The sequence below is a fragment of the Eretmochelys imbricata genome, chromosome 9, assembly GCF_965152235.1.
Source record: "Eretmochelys imbricata isolate rEreImb1 chromosome 9, rEreImb1.hap1, whole genome shotgun sequence".
NCBI classification, from domain to species: Eukaryota; Metazoa; Chordata; order Testudines; family Cheloniidae; genus Eretmochelys; species Eretmochelys imbricata.
The window spans coordinates 85,459,377-85,479,006 of record NC_135580.1 but is presented as its reverse complement, the minus strand read 5'-3'; the positions used below and the strand labels follow the sequence as shown (position 1 = coordinate 85,479,006).

At 47.8% G+C, this 19,630-nt stretch overlaps 1 protein-coding gene across 1 annotated transcript; it reads right to left on the bottom strand.

Moving 5' to 3' along the window:
• Positions 1-463: 463 nt before the first annotated feature.
• Positions 464-8,497, bottom strand: RAB39B (RAB39B, member RAS oncogene family). Its single transcript, XM_077826608.1, has 2 exons — positions 8,090-8,497; positions 464-890 (listed from the first exon to the last, which is right to left on the bottom strand). The coding sequence occupies exons 1-2, from the start codon at positions 8,302-8,304 to the stop codon at positions 464-466; spliced, it is 642 nt and encodes a 213-aa protein (XP_077682734.1). The 5' UTR covers positions 8,305-8,497.
• Positions 8,498-19,630: the final 11,133 nt, after the last annotated feature.

Here is a 19,630-nt window from a genome sequence, read left to right as displayed (position 1 = left end):
TAACCCTGGAAGTAACATTCATGAATGGCAACCATGCTATATTCTAATCTTCCTGGAAATAAATTGTTGATGCAAACCAAGATTTTCTCTCTCCTCTCATGTGTATTGTATTAATAGACTTTTCAGACTGTGGCTTCAACACATGGCACACAAAAACAGTACATGTAAAATTCCCTGTTCTGTACCAGCTCATTCAGATCCTCTCTTGTTCTTATGCCTCCTGTCTCCTACAACATAAACATGCACCTTTGTTCATTCTCACATAGGTTTGTAGCCCCCCAATTCTGAAAGAGGTTATTTGGAACGAACCATTGCTTTCCTGGTTCTGTTCCTCTGGTGTCCAAAACAACGTGTGAGGCCATTCACCATGCTAGAGTTACAATCCCTTTCCGTCACACTGAGTTCACTTAGTAGAGTATGTTTGATTAGTAGAGTTCATCATAGCTTTTCTCACTAGAAGTGATTAGCACAAGCATCTCCTATCTGATTTCACCACCTCTTCTGAAGAGTGCACTACGTTCGGTACAAACCCACTCTTTACCCCTTCCCAGCCTTCCTGGATCGAAATTTCCCCCCTTTTAACAAGCTCATATATATCTCGAGTCAGGTCGGTGAAGGCCTTCTCCACGTTAATGGCATCCCGAGCAGATGTCTCAATGTACTTCATGCCGTATGCAGCAGCTAGTTTCTCAGCCTCGTGTCTAGTGACTTGCCGCTGTGTGTCAAGGTCGCATTTGTGACCTACCAAAACAAAGACAATCTGGTATGGCTGGACGTGCACCTTTGTCTCTTCGAGCCACTCATGGACGTTCTGGAAGGACCTGCGGTTTGTAATGTCAAATAAGAGGAGCCCGCCTACTGAGTTTCTGTAGTAGGCTCTGGTGATGGATCTGAAAAAGAACCCCCCCGCCCAACAAGAAAGTAAAGATCATTTTAGAAGTTGAACATTCTGGGGGCAAGTTTTGTCCTTTTGTTGGTGGTGGCTGAAATTTTCCTTTTCCCAAACGTTTTTGACCAGCTCTATTTGTTAGCAGGTAGTCGGGTTTGAAGATTTATAGTGAAAAAGGGGTCATTATGATCATGTAGTCTGACCTCCTGCATAACAGGCCAAAGAATTTCACCTGATAATTTCTGCTTCAAACCCACAACTTCTGTTTGAGCTATAGCATCTCTTTTAGAAAGACAGCCCATCTTGACTTAAAGACTTCAAATGACAGAGAATGCACCACTTCCTTTGATAGGTTGTTCCAATGATTAGTCTCCCTCACCGTTAAAATTACTGCCTTATTTCTCCTCTGAATTTGTCTAGCTTCAGCTTTCAGTCATTGGCTCCTGCTGTGCCTTTGTCTGCCATCTCAGAAGTCTTTTCCCCAGCTACTCCACGATCAAGTCACTTCATGTTAAGAGACACTGTACCATACACCATGTACCTTCCCTAAAAGGGGTCGTCTTGGAACCAAGCACTCAGCAGGTTTTAGCTTTTTGTAAGGCAAAGAGGGCGTTTTCAATGGCCTGCAGTAGACTTGGAAGCTGGAGCCTAGAAACATTGTGAAAAATCAGAGGCATCATCTGCACGCACAGGCACGCTTTTGTCCTCTTACGGCTGCTATAAGCGCCAACACATTGCTAAGGAACATTCAAGCCGCTCTCTGGGGCCACATCTACTTGAAGCAACTTGGGGACAGGGATATTATTGATTGTTAGCAATGATACAGTTTAATAATAATGCTGGTTGAAAATATGGGGAACAAATTCCACTTTTTTTTTGGTCAAAAATGTTAATTTTTTCCGTATACTGGTACCAGCACTATTTGTTCGTTATAATTTTTGTTGCCCTGCAAGACTTGAACTCCCGGGGCTAGAGCCACAGAAGACTTTACGCTCCTAACTGCCACTTTTGGCACCTAAGTTCAAAATGTAGCCCCTCAACCCCCTGCTCAGTTGTTGCCTAACCCTTGAGGCAGCCCAAGTTCCTGGGCACCCAAGTTTCCACTGCTAAAGTCTCTGCCCGTAGGCATATGCAAATCCATCGAAGCTCTGCCACTGCTGACAGAGATGGAGTGATTAGAACACTCACCTGGGAGGTGGAAGACCCGAATAAAAATCCTCAGTCTGCCTAAGGGGGGAGCGAGTGCCCGAACCACAGGGCTGTCGGGTATTCTGGGGTGGGCTCACTCGATCTTTTGTGTTGCAGCTGTTTCACTTTGTATAAAATACTTAAATAGTCATTGGGCCAGAGAATGAATGACTCTATAGCCGTGGGGTTGGTGCATTCTCCCCCTAGCCCCAGGTTCCAGTCCCCTGCTCCAAGGACTAGCTAGGTATTTTATACAACGCGGAACAGTTTCAACAGAAGAGATGTCTGATGTGTATGGCCCCTTCCTGCAATATCCTCAGCAAACCTTATTGAATTAAGTTTGTGTCTTTGGAGTCCATTGTATTACATGCAAAGGTGAATATTATTCGGGGCTACATTGAACAATGTGGCAGACAAGAATAGGCTTTTGAGACAATAGGTATGACATGGATTTCCTGGGGAATCACTAGGGGGAAGAGAAGGCAAAGTCCCCAGGTCCAGTTATGCAAAAACCCAGCCGTTTGAAGCTCTGCCCTGAGGAGAGGACTGTTGTCTGCTGATTACATGTTCCCAGATCAAAGGGCCAAGCTGGACACAGGAATGCTGGAACTATTCATGGTTGTTCTGGTTCTGAGCTAAGGTGGTTATGAACTTGTAACCAAAGAAAAACCCCTTGATGGGTTTGGAAGGACTGGCACCTACCAGAGCCCTTGTTGGCACTGGGGTAGTGATTGTTAATAAAGAACCTACAAGCATGCTAATAAACTGTATTGTTGTTAATGTTTTCTCTGTAATGCTTTTACCTTAAGAATAAATGTGCTTGCTTAGAAAGAGCTATGGGGTAACTTGTAACTGTTGACCATTACAGCCGTTCATGGGCTTTGAAGACAATGGAATGTGCAGATGTTGGTCTGGTTAAGCAGTCTGGTGATATCACAGGGCAGATAGGGAACTGTGCAGCCTGGAAAAATCCCAGTCAGGAGGGCCATAGTCAGAGATGTGGTCTCTGCCCAAGAGAGGTGATGGCTGAGGAGCTGGAAGCCTACAGTGGGTGCCCTTGGTGCACCATGATGGGGAAATAGAGATGGAGTTGCCCTGAAGTGGGACAACCGCCCCCCAGAATACTTTAGCCTGGTGATTAGGGCACTCACCTGGGGTCAGGTCCCTGCTCTTGATCAGACAGAGTGGGGGCAGAAGCAGGGTTTCCCACACCCTGGCTGAGTGCTCTAACTAGTGGACTGTAGGGTAAAAGGGGGTCACTTTCTTCCCCTCACATGTTCATGAGAAAGGACTAACCTGCTTTAAGCACCTACTGCAGGAGAGGGTTCCTGGCTGTGAATCCTGAGTGGAGGGAGGCATCTAGCCACCTTTGTCGGGGCAGGGCTTAGGCCTCCTCCTATTGGGTAGCTTAGGTGGCTCCCTGCTCAGCGTGTTGGCTTCTGGCTCCCATTCTTAGGCTCCTGACTCTCCATCTGCATTGTCTAGGGAGCTTGGGGACTGAGGACTCCAGTGGGCAGCAGGGCACCTAAAGTTAGGCATTGCAATGCTAAGCCTAAGTCCCCTGTGTGGATCTGGCCCATGGTAACTGAAGCACCTGGATTTTCAGGTGGAGGATGAAAAATGAAGGCCCCTATAAATGTTTTACAATCCCCAGGCATTACTAAAATGTGTTGTTTTTCTTTTCTGTACAATATATGGCATACAAGAGTCTGACCCAACTCCCTTTCCTGTCAAATAGGAGCCTCTCCATTGCCTTCAAAAGAACTTGGCTCAGGCAGTCCCACAAAGAATGGCTCCTACATTAACACTCATGTGGGCTGATTTGCCTGATGGAACAAGCCCAAGCTTACAACGAAGTGTAAGAAGGGCACTTTGATTGGCATTAGGCCTCTTACTTTTGTTTCCAGCTCCACTGAATTACGGCATAGGTACTTGAACCTTCTACTGATTTAGGCCCCAATTCAGTCGAGCACCTGCTTTTGCTTCAGTGCTTTTGCTATTAGGCATCTAGTGGAAAATATCAAATGCCAATGGACTTGTGTCCTTACATGCCTGAGGTCTGACCATTCACAGGTTCTCTGTTCTCACTGCTGCAAAAAACAACATGCTGGGAACCGTGAGGCACCTTACAAGAGCTTTGTGAGTCAGGGCAACTGCACGTGCAGCTAGAACTGTGACGTGAGAGCAAGCCAATCTGTGTAGTATTCATGCTGTAAACGGAACTACTACAAAACCAGCCCGTGAAATTTAGCCCGAGCAGATTTACATTTTGATGACAACTAAACTTGAGTAAATGCCAAAGAAGCTGTAGAATGATTGCTGACTGCTGCTTTCTGTGCAGATTAAGGGATCCGCTGTCAATCAGGAAGCAAGTATACACTTCTCCCTGGAGAAGGTCATGCTCCTGAACGCTCTTTCCTTTGTGGGATCGTCCTATTTCATGACGGAACGTATTGCTGCTCTTTTATCGTGGGACAGGCACTGATTTCTTAATCTAGAGCAACCAGAATCATAGTGAGGAGTCAGTGGGTCCTGCAAAATCTTCGTGTATCCAGAGAAACTACCCCACAAATGACTATTTGGGGCTTCCAAGTTTTGCTTTATCAACAGCAAGCAGCACTGCTGTAGCGTGATGGGAGAAGAGCCACAGGGGCAGAGAGAGAAGAGAACTGAGAAGAAGGAGGATTTCTTGCCTATGCTATAGATAATCAATGCCCTCTCAAGTCTCTGGCTCAGATTCCCTTTCATGGACACACCCCCTGCCAACCCCAGCTTCCATGTCTTCGCTACAGCAACTCCATTGTTTGCATACGTGGGAAAAGTAATTTTTAGGGTAGTATTAAAGACACAGGTGAAAATAAGATCATTCTGATCTCATGGCTATGGCTGCTGGGTTATTTCCTCTGGTTTTGTAGCTGTGCTGCTCATGGACCTGGATTAGGGTTAGAGTTAGGGATACTTCCAGCATCCTGGAATGCTCTTCCTGGACCTGATTCTGATCTCAGTTATTCTGGTGTAAATCAGGAGCAACTCCACTGAAGTCAGTGGCTCAGTCAAAGTTAAGCACATGCTTGAGTGCTTTGCTAAATCAGGGCCCAAAACAACATGGTCTGTGGGAAAGCACTGACTCAGGCTGGCTGCTTGGAAAGCCGTATGGGGCCAACTTTTGAGATGCACAATATGCTGTGGAGAAGTCTTACCCAGCGTGGACCTAGCTGGTTTGCTAGCCCAAATGTCTGTAATTCTGTGATTTCATGTCTTTTTGCCTTGAAGGTATTGTTGAAGGCTAAGCGATTGTGTACCATTAACAAGAACAAAAGACTTTGCAACCTGTGTTATGTGAAGATTTGTGCGGCCATCTGCAGCCCAGCTGTCTAATTCCATCAGGTAGCCTTCCAGCCACTTACAGGAGACGGGAAAGCTTCAATCAGCGATGGCCTCCAGCTGGGAGTCTCCTGCTCAGGTGTAGAGCAGAACAGGCAGAGAAGCTAATCAAGATTCAAGAATCGGTGGGCCAAATGGGTGAATCAGCAGTAGCTGTAAATGGGCTAGAACAGCAGTAGCTGTAAATGGGCTAGGGGACAAGTAGCTGAGTGGTGTAATTTGCCCCCATTTAGCATTCGAGTTGTGCATAAAACAAAGGGTAAGCAGCCTCAGTATTCCCACTATTTCTAAGGTTTTAAAGCAAGGAAAAATTATTGTAGGGGGAAAATCTTTCAAGCCTTCTTTATGCAGCGTGGGGGGTGGGGGGGGGCAGTGGCATAAGCTCATTTTTAAAAAATTCCTTAACAGGTCACCTTTACATTCCAAGCTGTAAGGACAGAGTCTGTATCAACTGAAGGCTGGGAACTGCCCTCTCCCAATGGTATAAATCTGGTGTTTCTAGCCCTGAATGGATGCAAGGTATCAGACCTTAAACATGTCACTTGCTAAGGACTGAACATTGTCTATCCCGGGCCACAACCAGTGTCATGTAAGCAAATGGAGGGAGGGATTCAGCCACTGAAATGTTTGAGTCAGGTTAACAAAAAACGGCAGCTTTTTGAAGCTGCTCAGAGGTCTGGGAGGCTGGAAGTGGCCCACAGGAAGTTGGATGAGTGAGCAGAGTGCAGTTGAAAGAGGTATGATAAATACAGTTATCACATGGCTGCAATTTACCATATGGTTCTGCAGTGAATCCCGTGGATATCCCCCCATATAGTTCTTTTCTTTGCTAATGAAGTCACATTTGCTACCAATTAGTCTCTTAAATTACTAGTCCCCATTCAGTATTCAGTGCTCGAGGCTGCAAGGCATGCTACCACAGTACTCTCCCTAAATGTAGGAAGGAAACTGTTACTCACAGTCAGCCTAAAATCCTTGAACTGGCCTGGTTGATCTCCATCCCATAGTCTAGAGCCTTCACTGGAGCTGCTGCACTTTTGACAATCCAGTTGCATATTTAGATGCCTCAGCTAAGGCCATAGGAACCTAACTTTAGGCAACCATGTTAGAAACGCTTGGCTGCTGTTTCTTTACACCAGCCTGTTCCATGTTCTTCCTTCACCTTCCTGCTTAAACTGCGTTTTTGATGTGAAGAAGGTAACAATCTGCACTGAATTTGCCTTGACTTTCTGTGCTTGGTGAACATTTATGTCTGTTCCCATAGCTAACATGCAGAGATCTGTTTTGATTTATTTTCACTTGGGCCAGTGGAGGCAAACAAGCCTTGTTATGTTTCAAAATCTTCCATTCATCCTCCGCAGTACAGAGAGAGGCTGCATGCTTCTGTATAACTTGGGCAAACGTTAATACACGCTCAGAATGCGTATTTTGCCCACTACATCTTTTTGGGCTCAGCAGAAAATTAAAGACGAAACCTTCTCTGTGCCATTGACTTCAGTGGGAGTCAGACGTGAACAAAGCAAGCAGGATTTGGCTCTAAATGGAACTACATCTGAGTCTCTGTGTTACAATTTATAATTTTGGCTTGCTCAGTATATTGCACAGATACTTACAAATCAAGTCTGAAGATGGTATGTTCGGTGCTACATCTTGCTGCTGGATATACTGTTTAAGAATTCCAGTTTGCATAAAATAGTATCAATGGACAAATAATTCATAATGACACCAAGGGACCATATTTCAAGGCAGAGGCATTAACTGCATTTCCTGGCTTCCAAGGGCCTGATTTCTCACCCCTCACATATGAACAATGCTGGCTTTTCTAATCGGAATTGTACTAACTCTTTCTATTTCATTCATTCCACCCCTGAGGTTTGAACGTATTGTTCTGTTGCGTCAAAAACCAGAGCAGGCTCACTGAATGGAAACCCACCCAGTTCTTTGTGCAAAAGGCAAAGGCCTCGTAGAAAAAGGTGAACAGCTGCTAGCTAATTTCATTCCCTCTGGGCTGGGCAAGCCCCCGGCCAAAGGGGAAAATCTACAGATTCCCTCCACCTAAAAAGCCAGCTCTGGTCTCCGGCCCAACAACCAGGGACCAGCATTTTCTCCGAGTGTCCAGGTGTCCGAGGGTTGCGTTAGGGGCGAGCCCTGGGGCAGCCAGGCCAGTTAGATTTGCTCTAGCCCGGGCGGGGCTTGCGGCCTTCCCTGCTCCAGTGTCAGAGGGTTGCCCAGGCCCGCCTAGGGTCACAGGGAAAGAGGGAGGCCTGGGATGCGGCCCCTGCATTTGTGGGCGCTGCCTTGCCCACAGGCGCTGGTGGCTCCCAGGCTAGCTGCTTCCATCCCCTCCAGCTCAGCCCCACGGAGGCCGCGGCCAGGGTGCGGCGAAGGGCCCTGAGCCAGGCCCGCGGGTGGGCTCCAGCTTTGCGGTCTCGCCTGGCGCGGGCCGGCTGCTCTCCCCCGGGCCGCCCGTGCACCCCGCGGCCAGGCTCCGCCGCCCGGCCAGGGCAGAGCAAGGAGGCGGCGCTGGCTGGCGGGGCTTCCCTCGGCAGATCTGCAGGCTGGTTCCCGGCGGGCGGGCTGCCGACCAGATCCCACCGGCCCTCCCTCCTTCCCTCCCGCTCCTCTCACCTGAATCGCTCCTGCCCGGCCGTGTCCCAGATCTGCAGCTTGATCCTCTTCCCCGGCTCGATCTCCACCAGCCGCGAGAAGAAATCCACGCCCACCGTGGGGTCCGAGACCTGGGCGAAGCGCCCCTCGGTGAAGCGGCGGATCAGGCAGGATTTGCCCACAGTGGAGTCTCCGATCACGATCAGGCGGAACTGGTAGAGCCAAATCGCTTCCATGCTTCCCCCCGCGGCTCGCCCCGCTCTGGCCTCGCCCGGTGCAATGCAGCCTCTGCCAAGCGCCTAGCACAAGGCACGCACCTCACAGCCCATGCCGAGCCCGGAGCGGATGCGATGGAGGCTCTGCGGCCAGCAGGTGCCCCGCGGTTCTGCTCCCAGTCCTGCAGCCGGCTCCAAGGGAGGCACCCAGCAGAGGGCGCTGGAGGGACGCTGCCCACCAGAGGGCGCGCTGCCTCGCCCGCACTGCCCACCAGAGGGCGGCCCAGTCTCACCGCTGCTGCTGGGTTCTGGAGCTCTGATTTAGGAGAGAAATACAAGCGCTGCAAGGGCAGGTCTGCGTGGAAGGTGGAGATCAGGGATGCCTTCAGAATGCATGGGATCCGTCTTCCCCTGTCCAGTCATGGTTTCTGGCTGCTGGGAAATCTTCTTGGGGGAGAGGCGGGTGGCAGGAATGCACCCCCTCCCCCTCCCTCTGCCTCCAGTTCTGCAACACACATGCAAGATGTCTCTGCTGGAAATGCAAAGGTCAGATGGTCTCCATTTTGCCCCAAGCCAGTCTAGATTTCCCCCTTCGCCAGCTTGTTGTTTTGCTTTTTAAATCAGGATCCGACATGCATTTTGCTACTGATCCGTATTTCCTTTTGCAACTGCAGAGAAATGCGTTTGTAATTCACTGAAAAGAACTTGGCAGTGGCTGGCCTAGATACAAAAGCAGAAAAGGGGTTGGATTGAATTTCCAGCTCTCATTCAAGGGCTCCAACCTTCCCCCCCCCCCCGCTCCCCCCGCAGTGTTTACACAAATATCTAGAGCTATAACTCAGCAGCCTAAATCCAGGTCAGCAACGAAGGACGCCAAGAAAAGGCTCTGATCCCCCCCTTCGTTACCCCTCACCAAAACAGACTCCACCCTGCATACAGGAAGATCAAAGCCTCCAGGCTCAGGAAGTCCGATCTTGATTAAAACAAAAAAACAACCCGATGCTAGAAGGCTTCCTAGGCTCTATTATTCTGTGCCTCCAAGCAGGCATTACCAAGGGGATGGTCCTCAAGGGCACCTGACTAGCTCCAGAGAAGAGGTTTCATTTCCCTGCAGCCAGAAGAATTGTAGCCCTTCCTCCAGTGTGGACTTTAGTCGCAGAGATGCCCAGGGTTGTAAAGATGGAGAGCTGGCGAATAGGGGATGCTGGGGATCACAGAGCTGATGAAATGGCAGCAACATCAGCACCAAACACTCTGACTCATCATTGGCATCAGCAGCTACTGTAATCCCCAGGATAGAGGAGCAACCGCCTTCTGTCTTACTCTACCACATTGACTAGAAAAGAAGCTACTCACCCAAAAAAACAAAACAAACAAACAAACAAACCCAACCCGAACACAGCAAAGATCCAGATTTTAGCTGAACACAAAGGAAATTAGCAAATGGATCAACCTGGTAAAATAAGGAGACACGTTGTGCAAGGCTCAGCCACCTAGAAATGCTGGCAGTGAACATCTAACGGTATCATGATTTATTATTTCTGTCTTGGGAATGCCCATAATGTGCTAGGGGCTGTCCTCGTGTAGAAGCCACTGTCCCTGGCCCAAAGAGCTCACAATCTGGATAATGATGATTTTAACTGGGTGACTAATGGAACACTTTGTACTTGAAATAAAATAGCTATACAGGTCTATCTTTGCAAATGTTCACCCCTAAACCAAGTGGCTAATGAAAAACATTTAAATATCACAAAACTTAGCCAACTCATTGATTAAATGTGACCACTTTTATTTTAGCAATGTTTTGAATGAGCATTCCTGTCTGTTACACAGTGCTGAGCATAGTGAGGCCCTAGAAGCAACAAACAATACTCTTTTGAGCAACATCAGCGTGCTTAATGCTGTCCAAACAAAACTACAGAAACAAGCATCTTACATTGTATCTCATAGCTTTCATCCTGAAGTTGCACACAGCATTTTACACATTTAGAAGTAGATCCACCCATCACTTGCAATGCAGCCATCTCTGGAGTGGAACATGGCAGCTCTTTAACACCTCATAACTGCATCATACATCAGAGCCACTTAGGACAAGCTAATTAGATTATAAACTCAGGGCGGAGACTATCGTTAACTCCGGTGTTTGTACCTAGTACAATGGCACGTTGAGCTTGACTGAACCCTTTAAAATGGAAAAACAGTGTACTGAAAATGACAACAAAAATGTTGATTGAAATTTTTAATGTAGCAAATCATAAAAAAATCAAATTTTGAAAGTATAGACAATTGGTGAATAGTTTTGACAAAGAAAAAGGGACTTTTTTGACAAAAAGATTTCTTTTTGTTCAAGTTTCAGAGTAGCAGCCGTGTTAGTCTGTATTTGCAAAAAGAAAAGGAGTACTTGTGTTCAAAAAATTCCTACTAACTCTAACACTGACCAGGTAATAAATAATGATAAGGGAAGAACAACTATATCCACGTGACACTGCAAGGGCATTTATTTTGGCAGAAGTGAATTTCCTAACTTGAAATTTTACCAGGATACTTACTTTAGTGTTTTTATTCCTGTGAAAAATGTCAAGCGATTTTTAATGGACTTTAGAATATAATTTATTAATTTGAAATATTTACCCAGGAAGTTCTCATTTCAGTAATATCTTGGGAATGGGGGAAAGGATGCTTCAAGTAGCTACAGAAATAGGGCAACAGAGAGATATTAAAAACATTCATCAAAGTTAGCTTTAAATTAACCAGAGCATTGTTAACAGTAATACTCGGCACATATCAATTGTATTTTACCCAACAATTTCAAAGCATTTTGCAAATGTGAATTAAGGCTCACAACAGAGCTTGCTGTTTATCACTGGTTTTTCACACTCCCACCCCCCCGCCATGCTCGTCTTTCATTTGGACATTACAGAAGGCTAGTGAATCTAATGACAGGTTTCAGAGTAACAGCCGTGTTAGTCTGTATTCGCAAAAAGAAAAGGAGTACTTGTGGCACCTTAGAGACTAACCAATTTATTTGAGCATGAGCTTTCGTGAGCTACAGCTCACTTCATCGGATGCATACCGTGGAAACTGCAGCAGACTTTATATATACACAGAGAATATGAAACAATACCTCCTCCCACCCCACTGTCCTGCTGGTAATAGCTTATCTAAAGTAATCATCAGGTTAGGCCATTTCCAGCACAAATCCAGGTTTTCTCACCCTCCACCCCCACACACAAATTCACTCTCCTGCTGGTGATGGCCCATCCAAAGTGACAACTCTTTACACAATGTGCATGATAATCAAGTTAGGCCATTTCCTGCACAAATCCAGGTTCTCTCACTCCCTCACCCCCCTCCAAAAACCCACCCCCATACACACACAAACTCACTCTCCTGCTGGTAATAGCTCATCCAAACTGACCACTCTCCAAGTTTAAATCCAAGTTAAACCAGAACATCTGGGGGGGGGGGTAGGAAAAAACAAGAGGAAATAGGCTACCTTGCATAATGACTTAGCCACTCCCAGTCTCTATTTAAGCCTAAATTAATAGTATCCAATTTGCAAATGAATTCCAATTCAGCAGTTTCTCGCTGGAGTCTGGATTTGAAGTTTTTTTGTTTTAAGATAGCGACCTTCATGTCTGTGATTGCGTGACCAGAGAGATTGAAGTGTTCTCCGACTGGTTTATGAATGTTATAATTCTTGACATCTGATTTGTGTCCATTTATTCTTTTACGTAGAGACTGTCCAGTTTGACCAATGTACATGGCAGAGGGGCATTGCTGGCACATGATGGCATATATCACATTGGTGGATGTGCAGGTGAACGAGCCTCTGATAGTGTGGCTGATGTTATTAGGCCCTGTGATGGTGTCCCCTGAATACATATGTGGGCACAATTGGCAACGGGCTTTGTTGCAAGGATAAGTTCCTGGGTTAGTGGTTCTGTTGTGTGGTATGTGGTTGTTGGTGAGTATTTGCTTCAGGTTGCGGGGCTGTCTGTAGGCAAGGACTGGCCTGTCTCCCAAGATTTGTGAGAGTGTTGGGTCATCCTTTAGGATAGGTTGTAGATCCTTAATAATGCGTTGGAGGGGTTTTAGTTGGGGGCTGAAGGTGACGGCTAGTGGCGTTCTGTTATTTTCTTTGTTAGGCCTGTCCTGTAGTAGGTAACTTCTGGGAACTCTTCTGGCTCTATCAATCTGTTTCTTTACTTCTGCAGGTGGGTATTGTAGTTGTAAGAAAGCTTGACAGAGATCTTGTAGGTGTTTGTCTCTGTCTGAGGGGTTGGAGCAAATGCGGTTGTATCGCAGAGCTTGGCTGTAGACGATGGATCGTGTGGTGTGGTCAGGGTGAAAGCTGGAGGCATGCAGGTAGGAATAGCGGTCAGTAGGTTTCCGGTATAGGGTGGTGTTTATGTGACCATTGTTTATTAGCACTGTAGTGCTAATAATAAATAAATAATAATAATAATAAACGGACAGTGGGGTGGGAGGAGGTATTGTTTCATATTCTCTGTGTATATATAAAGTCTGCTGCAGTTTCCACGGTATGCATCCGATGAAGTGAGCTGTAGCTCACGAAAGCTCATGCTCAAATAAATTGGTTAGTCTCTAAGGTGCCACAAGTACTCCTTTTCTTTTAGTGAATCTAATGTTACAGTTATTATTAGTCATTATTGTAGAGCACTACACAGTGTATTAGCCAGGTTAAAGCAGTCCTAAAAGACAAAGACCTTGCCTCTGTCCTTACAGGATTCCTAGCACACAGCAGTTGAAGGACATGGCAAACAAACGAGAAGGGATGAGCTAGGGCAAGGGTTACAATAATAAAACCACTTGGTTACTCAGCTGCAAGCAAATGCACAGCTCTAAGGTTGCTAGGGTGTGCCTGTATTAACTTATTTCCTGTACGTGAAACAAGAAGAAATGTACCTAGGAGAGCTATGAAGAAGGAAGAGGTGGCATCACGAACTGGGACTGGGAGGATGCTCCACTAGTGGACTCACTGCAGAAAGAGGCACAATTGTGAAGGTGGGTGAAGCTAACAAAGAGTTCCCAGGCCTGATATCGTGGGTGTGGCAGGTGACAGCAAAAGACCCAGGGGTGTGAGCCAGGGCTGAGCTCACAGTCTGATCACTGAGCTCCAGTGTGACTTTCTTTGACGCCGTGGGACTGAATCCCGAGGAATTCCCTGAGCATCAGGGCCAGACGAACCCATAGGGTCACAGGAAATATCCTTATTTTTATTTCCTTCAGACACATGAATATAGATGACCATAAACGGCATGACTAGGCAGCCCAGACGTTAATTAGTAGCAACCGAGAAAGCAGAAGACAATGAGAGCCTCCGAGAAATTTTGTTCTGTGGCAATTTTAGAATGTGGTAAAGCTGGTGCCTAAAAGAAACATAACCTATATTTAATGCAACATACATACTCCGACGAGCTATCTAGAGGATGTGAACGTTTGCAGTCGGGTCAGTAATCTGCAGAGAGCATAAATGGACAGGAGAGATCTTAACAATGCCACGTAGCGTATCAATGATCTGTGGATTAAAAATAACCCTTAAGGACTCTTTCCCATTGCTGTAATGACAGAGTACTTAAGGAGTTCTTTTAAAAAATCCTGTTCTATAGGTCAGCGGAAGATTGGTGAACTGCATGGGACAGCCTATGGCAGAAAGTTTCGAGGCTGCCCTGAGGCACCATTCACTTCAGCACACCTGGAGAACCCTTTGGCAATAAGCTAACCACCAGTGTGATTCAGGTTGCCTTGCTAGCGCCCTTCATGTCCCACACGCTATCTCTTTAACCCGAGCCTGGAAAGCCTCACGCCAGCTTTGAAAATGGCCTTAAGCCACATTCCTGAAACGAGCTTAGCATGTTGGCAAACAAGGGTCTAGCTCCGTCCCTCACTTTTGCCCTGGCAGCCCGCTGAAATCAAAGGGTAGAAACAAGGCCAGCATTTGGCTCGAACTAACTGCTGTTAGCCTCGGAATTGGGCTGACAGTTAGCCCCTTGCAGGCGCCACTCCAGTGCTGGCAGAGCTGAACAATTATGGAGTGCAGCCTAAGTTCAAGGCCTCTCTGTCGGGTGGATGGGGCTTGCTATGTAGTCAGTGTAGGCCTGGATGCCATTAAAGCATACATTTGTTTAGTGACTTTAGACTACAGAGGACGTGCCTTAGTCAGTAACTTGTTTTAAAGCAGGAAAATCCAAGGGCCTGAGGAGAGGCCCTTTTCCTGTCTATGCTGCAGCATGACTGCTGTTATTGTCATACGATGGCTGAGGCTTTAAGAGTATTTTGCAGGCGGAGGGCTTTTAATTCTAAAATTTAATTTTTTAATTTTAATTCTTACAATTCTAGCCCCATTTCCAATCTGGGCTGGGCTAGTGTTGCTGTGCACTGAATCTCTGTGCCACTCCAGAGGCAGCTGCACTTCAGTGAAATGAAGCACTGAGAGCTAGTTTCAAAGCCAGTTTAAACACATGAGGTCAGTTACAATGGGAAGCGTGCATCCAAAGCCCATAGGCACCACTGAAACTTTCCGCCCTAATCCTTAACTCTTACACTGCATTGTTCACGCATAGATTGCTTTATTATCCCCATGTTGCAGACAAGGAAATAAAGCCAGAGTGCGGTAGCAGGACTTGCCGTATCTCCTACAGCAAGATGTGCTGTCATCTGTTCTTCCCCATTGTGGCAGGGCTAAGCTGTCTATCTTCTGGGCAAGTTGTCCCTGCCGGCAGGAGTTTGCAGGAATTACTCTGCATCGGTCTGTACAGTGCTAACACCTGTGTGTATGGTAGGTCTGCCTTCCTGTGTAGGGTCTACCAGCTGCCCTGCACGCCTAGTGCCTTGGAACGGAGTGTGGGGTACAGAGGGGAGGGGAGCAGTAGTTCCATGTTATAGTCTCCTTCCCCCAGATCCTGCACATGCCCCTCTGCTCCAGGGGCAGGGCCTGCTCTACTCTGATCCCAATGGATAGCCCCACGGGAATTAACACCGTGCCAGGCAGCTCTAACACTGTGCCGACTTTGGGGAGGGGTCTTTTCACGGGAGCGGGGCTGAGGGAGTTGTGCATGAGCTGCCATCTCTGCAGAGGGGCTGGTGCACGGCAGGGCTGAATCATTCCTTTTTCCTGCCGAAGACTGGCATGCATTGGGTTTGGAGGCTGCCTGCTCAGGCTCCTCGCTGGGCCCCAAACTCCCTCCCTGAGGGGCACATGCAGAGGAAACGCTGTGACGTGAACCTGACAGAGTTTTCTGTGTTCCCCCACAACACACACACAGCCCCTGCGCTCTATGGCAGGCAGGTAGGACATTGGGAATCACTCCTGCCCTGAGAGCTGAGTGAGCTTTCCTCTGCCTCGCTCAACACTAATGAGCTGAATCACCCAAAGACTGAAAATAGCAGAAGCGAATTGTGAGTAACTAGCCAGTCATTGAAGGGTGTGTGTGTGCGTGTACATCCTTTCCGCTCCTCGACCATGCAACGGGGTAAACACCAAACACTGGGGGTTGCTTCTGCTCTTCCCTCTGCTCACTGGGCAGCTTTGCAAGGCATGAACTGGAGCTCCTGGACCATGCACTCCAACAGCCTGGAAGCCCCTCACGCTGCTGATTGACCAGCCTGCCCCCCTGGGGCTGGTCTCCCTCCCATTTCAAAATTCATCCAACTCTGCCGCTCATTTCAGTGTAGTGGTGGGACCGTTTGATCAGTTGGTACGTAGCTGCACAGAGCTCCTTGGCGGATGGCTCCTTTGTTGCTGGCCCTGCTATTGCTCTGGGGCAAAGACCTGGCCACGATGGTGCAGTGCTATGCATTGCTATTCAGTGTAGCCCTGAGAGAGGATGTCACGAAGGGGCAGGCTTCTCTACGTCCCACCCTGCATCTGGCGCCTGCAGCCATCTTCAGGCTACGCTTCTTGTAACGTTGTCTTTAGATGGTCTACAGACAACGAGCCTGTCTGAAAACCCAGCCCAGTTGCCTCTGGGCATGGGTCAGTGCAGCAGAGGGGCAGGGGCTGAGCCAAATGAAACAGGCAACGGGGGAAAATGCACACTTGCTGTCTTGCAGTATTCTTGCAGCGAACAAGGGTCACGCAGCTCGGCCATTTCAGGAGCAGCTTTGAGCAGCTGGGGTGCAGTGCTTGTCTCAAACTGCTCTCGGGGGACAGGGAATGAGGGCTCCTTTTTGGCACAGGGACCATCCCAGATCTGCCTGTCCACTCAGGTCCCAATCCTGCTCTCCTTGGCCTTCATGGGAGCAGGAGCAGGTCTGGGGCACCACGGCTGAAGAAGACATCTTACAAGTAAATAAGGAGTGAACATTTCCTGCTCAGAAGAAAGAACCAAAATGGGGCATAACAAGGGGGCCCACTACTCACCTGTAAATGAAAATGCCCCCCGGCACCCCAAATGAACATTTCTCATTGCAACCAAATAAATCCCCCAACCTCCCAGCAGTGGAAGGTTGGCTGTTGTCACATCATTAAGCACACTCATCCTGCGAGTGTCCAGCCATGTGCCAGTGTGGCATGCCACCGCTCAACTCCCAGCGTTCCAGAGAGCCAAACAGCTGGCAGAGGTGCTCTGGAGAGGCCAGATTACCCTGCGGAGATGGCACACGGTGAGCACGATGGGGACTCGTTTACAGGGAAGGTATTTGCGCTGAAACTGTACACAGGCCCATTCGGAACGCCTCTTGCTGCTACTGTGCGGGGCCCCGGTTATTAGGGAGACAAGGTGGGTGAGGTCATAGCATTTATTGGACCAACGTCCTTTGATGAGAGAGAGACGCGCTTTCAAGCCGCACAGAGCTCTTCTTCAGGTCTCCAGAAGAGGAAGAGCTCTGTGTAAGCTCGAAAGCCTGTCTCTCTCACCGACAGCAGATGGTCCAATAGATATGACCTCACCCACCTTGTCTCTCAGATGGCTCGCTGTGAGGGGAGCAAGCAGCCGTGCTGCAGCAGTTCTCCTCAGCCCTCGCAGCCCTATGGCAAAGGAGAATTCTCTCCGATTTAGGAACACCGTACGTACGTTAATGAGTCCAGCAAGCGTGTCCCCACCGTTCTGTAGATAACGTGCTGTGTCTTCCCCAGCGGCTGCTGAGCTGCAAGTTAGCTCAGGCAATGGCCAGAATCGGTGCCTGTGCTACTCTTCCTGTGGCCAGTGCTGAGGGGAAACCCCCGTTTTCTGAAAGGAAGCTGGTTTCTCTAGGTGAGGCAGAGCAAGGGATAGGATGCTTTCACACATGCATACCTCGGTCACATGAGTAGTTCCATTGTCTTCAAAGGGCCTACTCCGGGGAGCAGAAACAAACAGGTGTGTAGAGCTTTGCAGGCTCAGAACCTTGTGATTCACGGCATGAGCAGCTACTGTGTTTCTGAAGCTTTTCCATTTTGTGACCCCCCCCCCGACACCTAATACAACATCTAGCCAGTGAGAATAGGAGGGTCGCATGACCCCCCTCTCCCTGCCCCCCAAAACCTGTTTGTGGTGCCCTGGGAGTCACAGTTCCCAGCTTGAGAACCCAAGATCTGCTATCAGTTTATGATGCTGCTGAGACACTATTAATGTCTGAGTTTAATGCTTTTGTTTAATAACATTTACAGTATTTGGAAGTGGTATTTGAAAATTAATTTAAAAGGTTGATTAATAAAAAGGCAGAGTTATAATTAATTGCAGCTGCTAAATTGACAAAACTTGATTGATGACACACTTTTTAAAAAGAGCACTGGAAAAACAGGTTTTATATTTTTTTTGCAGAAATTTGAGCATAAACACAAGAATGCGGGGAGATGTCACACTGACATCAGACACTCTAGGCAGACCTGTGCTAGGCTGTCTATGAAAACGAGGGGCACAGCAAAGAGCTGCAAGGGTGAGGGAGCTCATTTCTGAGCACTATTTTACATCGGTTTGCTTTTAAATTTGTTAATTACACTAGTAACATGTGAGGGTGGTGTCTGGACCCCAGTGAATGCCGGGGCGGAGAGAGGGCATCTTCCCAGGGTTAGCCCTCAAGGAGCGTGCATGGAGTCTGCTCCTGAGATTAGTGCTTACTCCAGTGGGATCATTTAGGTGAGTAAAGGTATGTGGGTTGGGTCCTTTGACAGCAGAGATGGGAAGGCGCCATGCTTCATTGTGGGGGAGGCGCACAAATTTAATCACCCCGGTCAAAAAGCTGGGAGTGAAATCCTGGCTCCCCCGAAAGGAGAGTTTTGCTCCAGTGGGGCCATGATATCCTCGTGGTACCTATGGTGTTGTGGCTTGCTTGGCCTCTGGAGTAATGAGAACCCGTCTCTCACTGAAAGGGCAGTGCCACCCTGAGCACTGTTGTTAGCACTGTGATCGTTTGAAATGAGAGTTTCCTTTTCGAAGGAAACCACTTTCTTTGACTCCGTTACAGCACGGTGCATTGTGGCAGTGCGGTAAAACCCCTTCACTGCAAGCGGAGGCGCTACTGAACCATGGGCAGCAATGGCTAAAAGCCAGGGCCCCAGCACTGATATTTACTAGGGCCCTTTGCTCCAAATATTGTACCAATGAGCCATGATTTATGGCCCTCAGAAACAGCCAGTGCTTTTTACACCCACTAATTGGCAGCTGGAGATTTAAGCCATCTCCAGTCTGATGGTAGAACTACAACAGGAATACATAAAACCCTGCTCAGCACCGTACACGCCATGCAATTTTAATGCCCTTTCGGTTTCCAAGGATACTAAAAAATAAAATCAATCAAGCATACATTTCTGCAGCGCTGTTTGTGCATGAGCCTCACAGCACGGCACCCTGCTCCTCTGCTCCCAACGCCGCCTGGAAAAGTCCAACTTTATAATTCAATGTTGCTTTCAATGGTCTAAGGAATAGAATAACCAGATTCCACAACCGGGAAACACAGGACCTGATTTTGATCTCTTTTACACCAGTGTAACGCCATTGCCATCCGTGGAGTTACAGCTGATTCACACTGCTGAGAGTTCAGAGTCGGGCCTACAGGGAAAAGCTGTGGTGAGGCTATCCTCTATTCTCCACTGCCTGGGATAGTCAGTTACACCCACTCGGATTACACCCACTAAGCAGTCAGGCTGCTCAAGCTGCACCTTCCACCGGCTCTGAATTTGGACGCTGATGCTCCTTGCACTTACACTAAACTCTATGGGATTTCATCCTCGTGTACACTGGTGCAAATCACAGCAGAATCGGGCCCTATGTAGATAATGACTGACCGTCTGGTGGTGCATTATAGACAAATAGATCAACATGATGGATTTGATTAAAATTAACTATATGCAATGGACCATTTATTAGCTAGTTACACAAGTAAATCCCCTGTTAAATTAGAC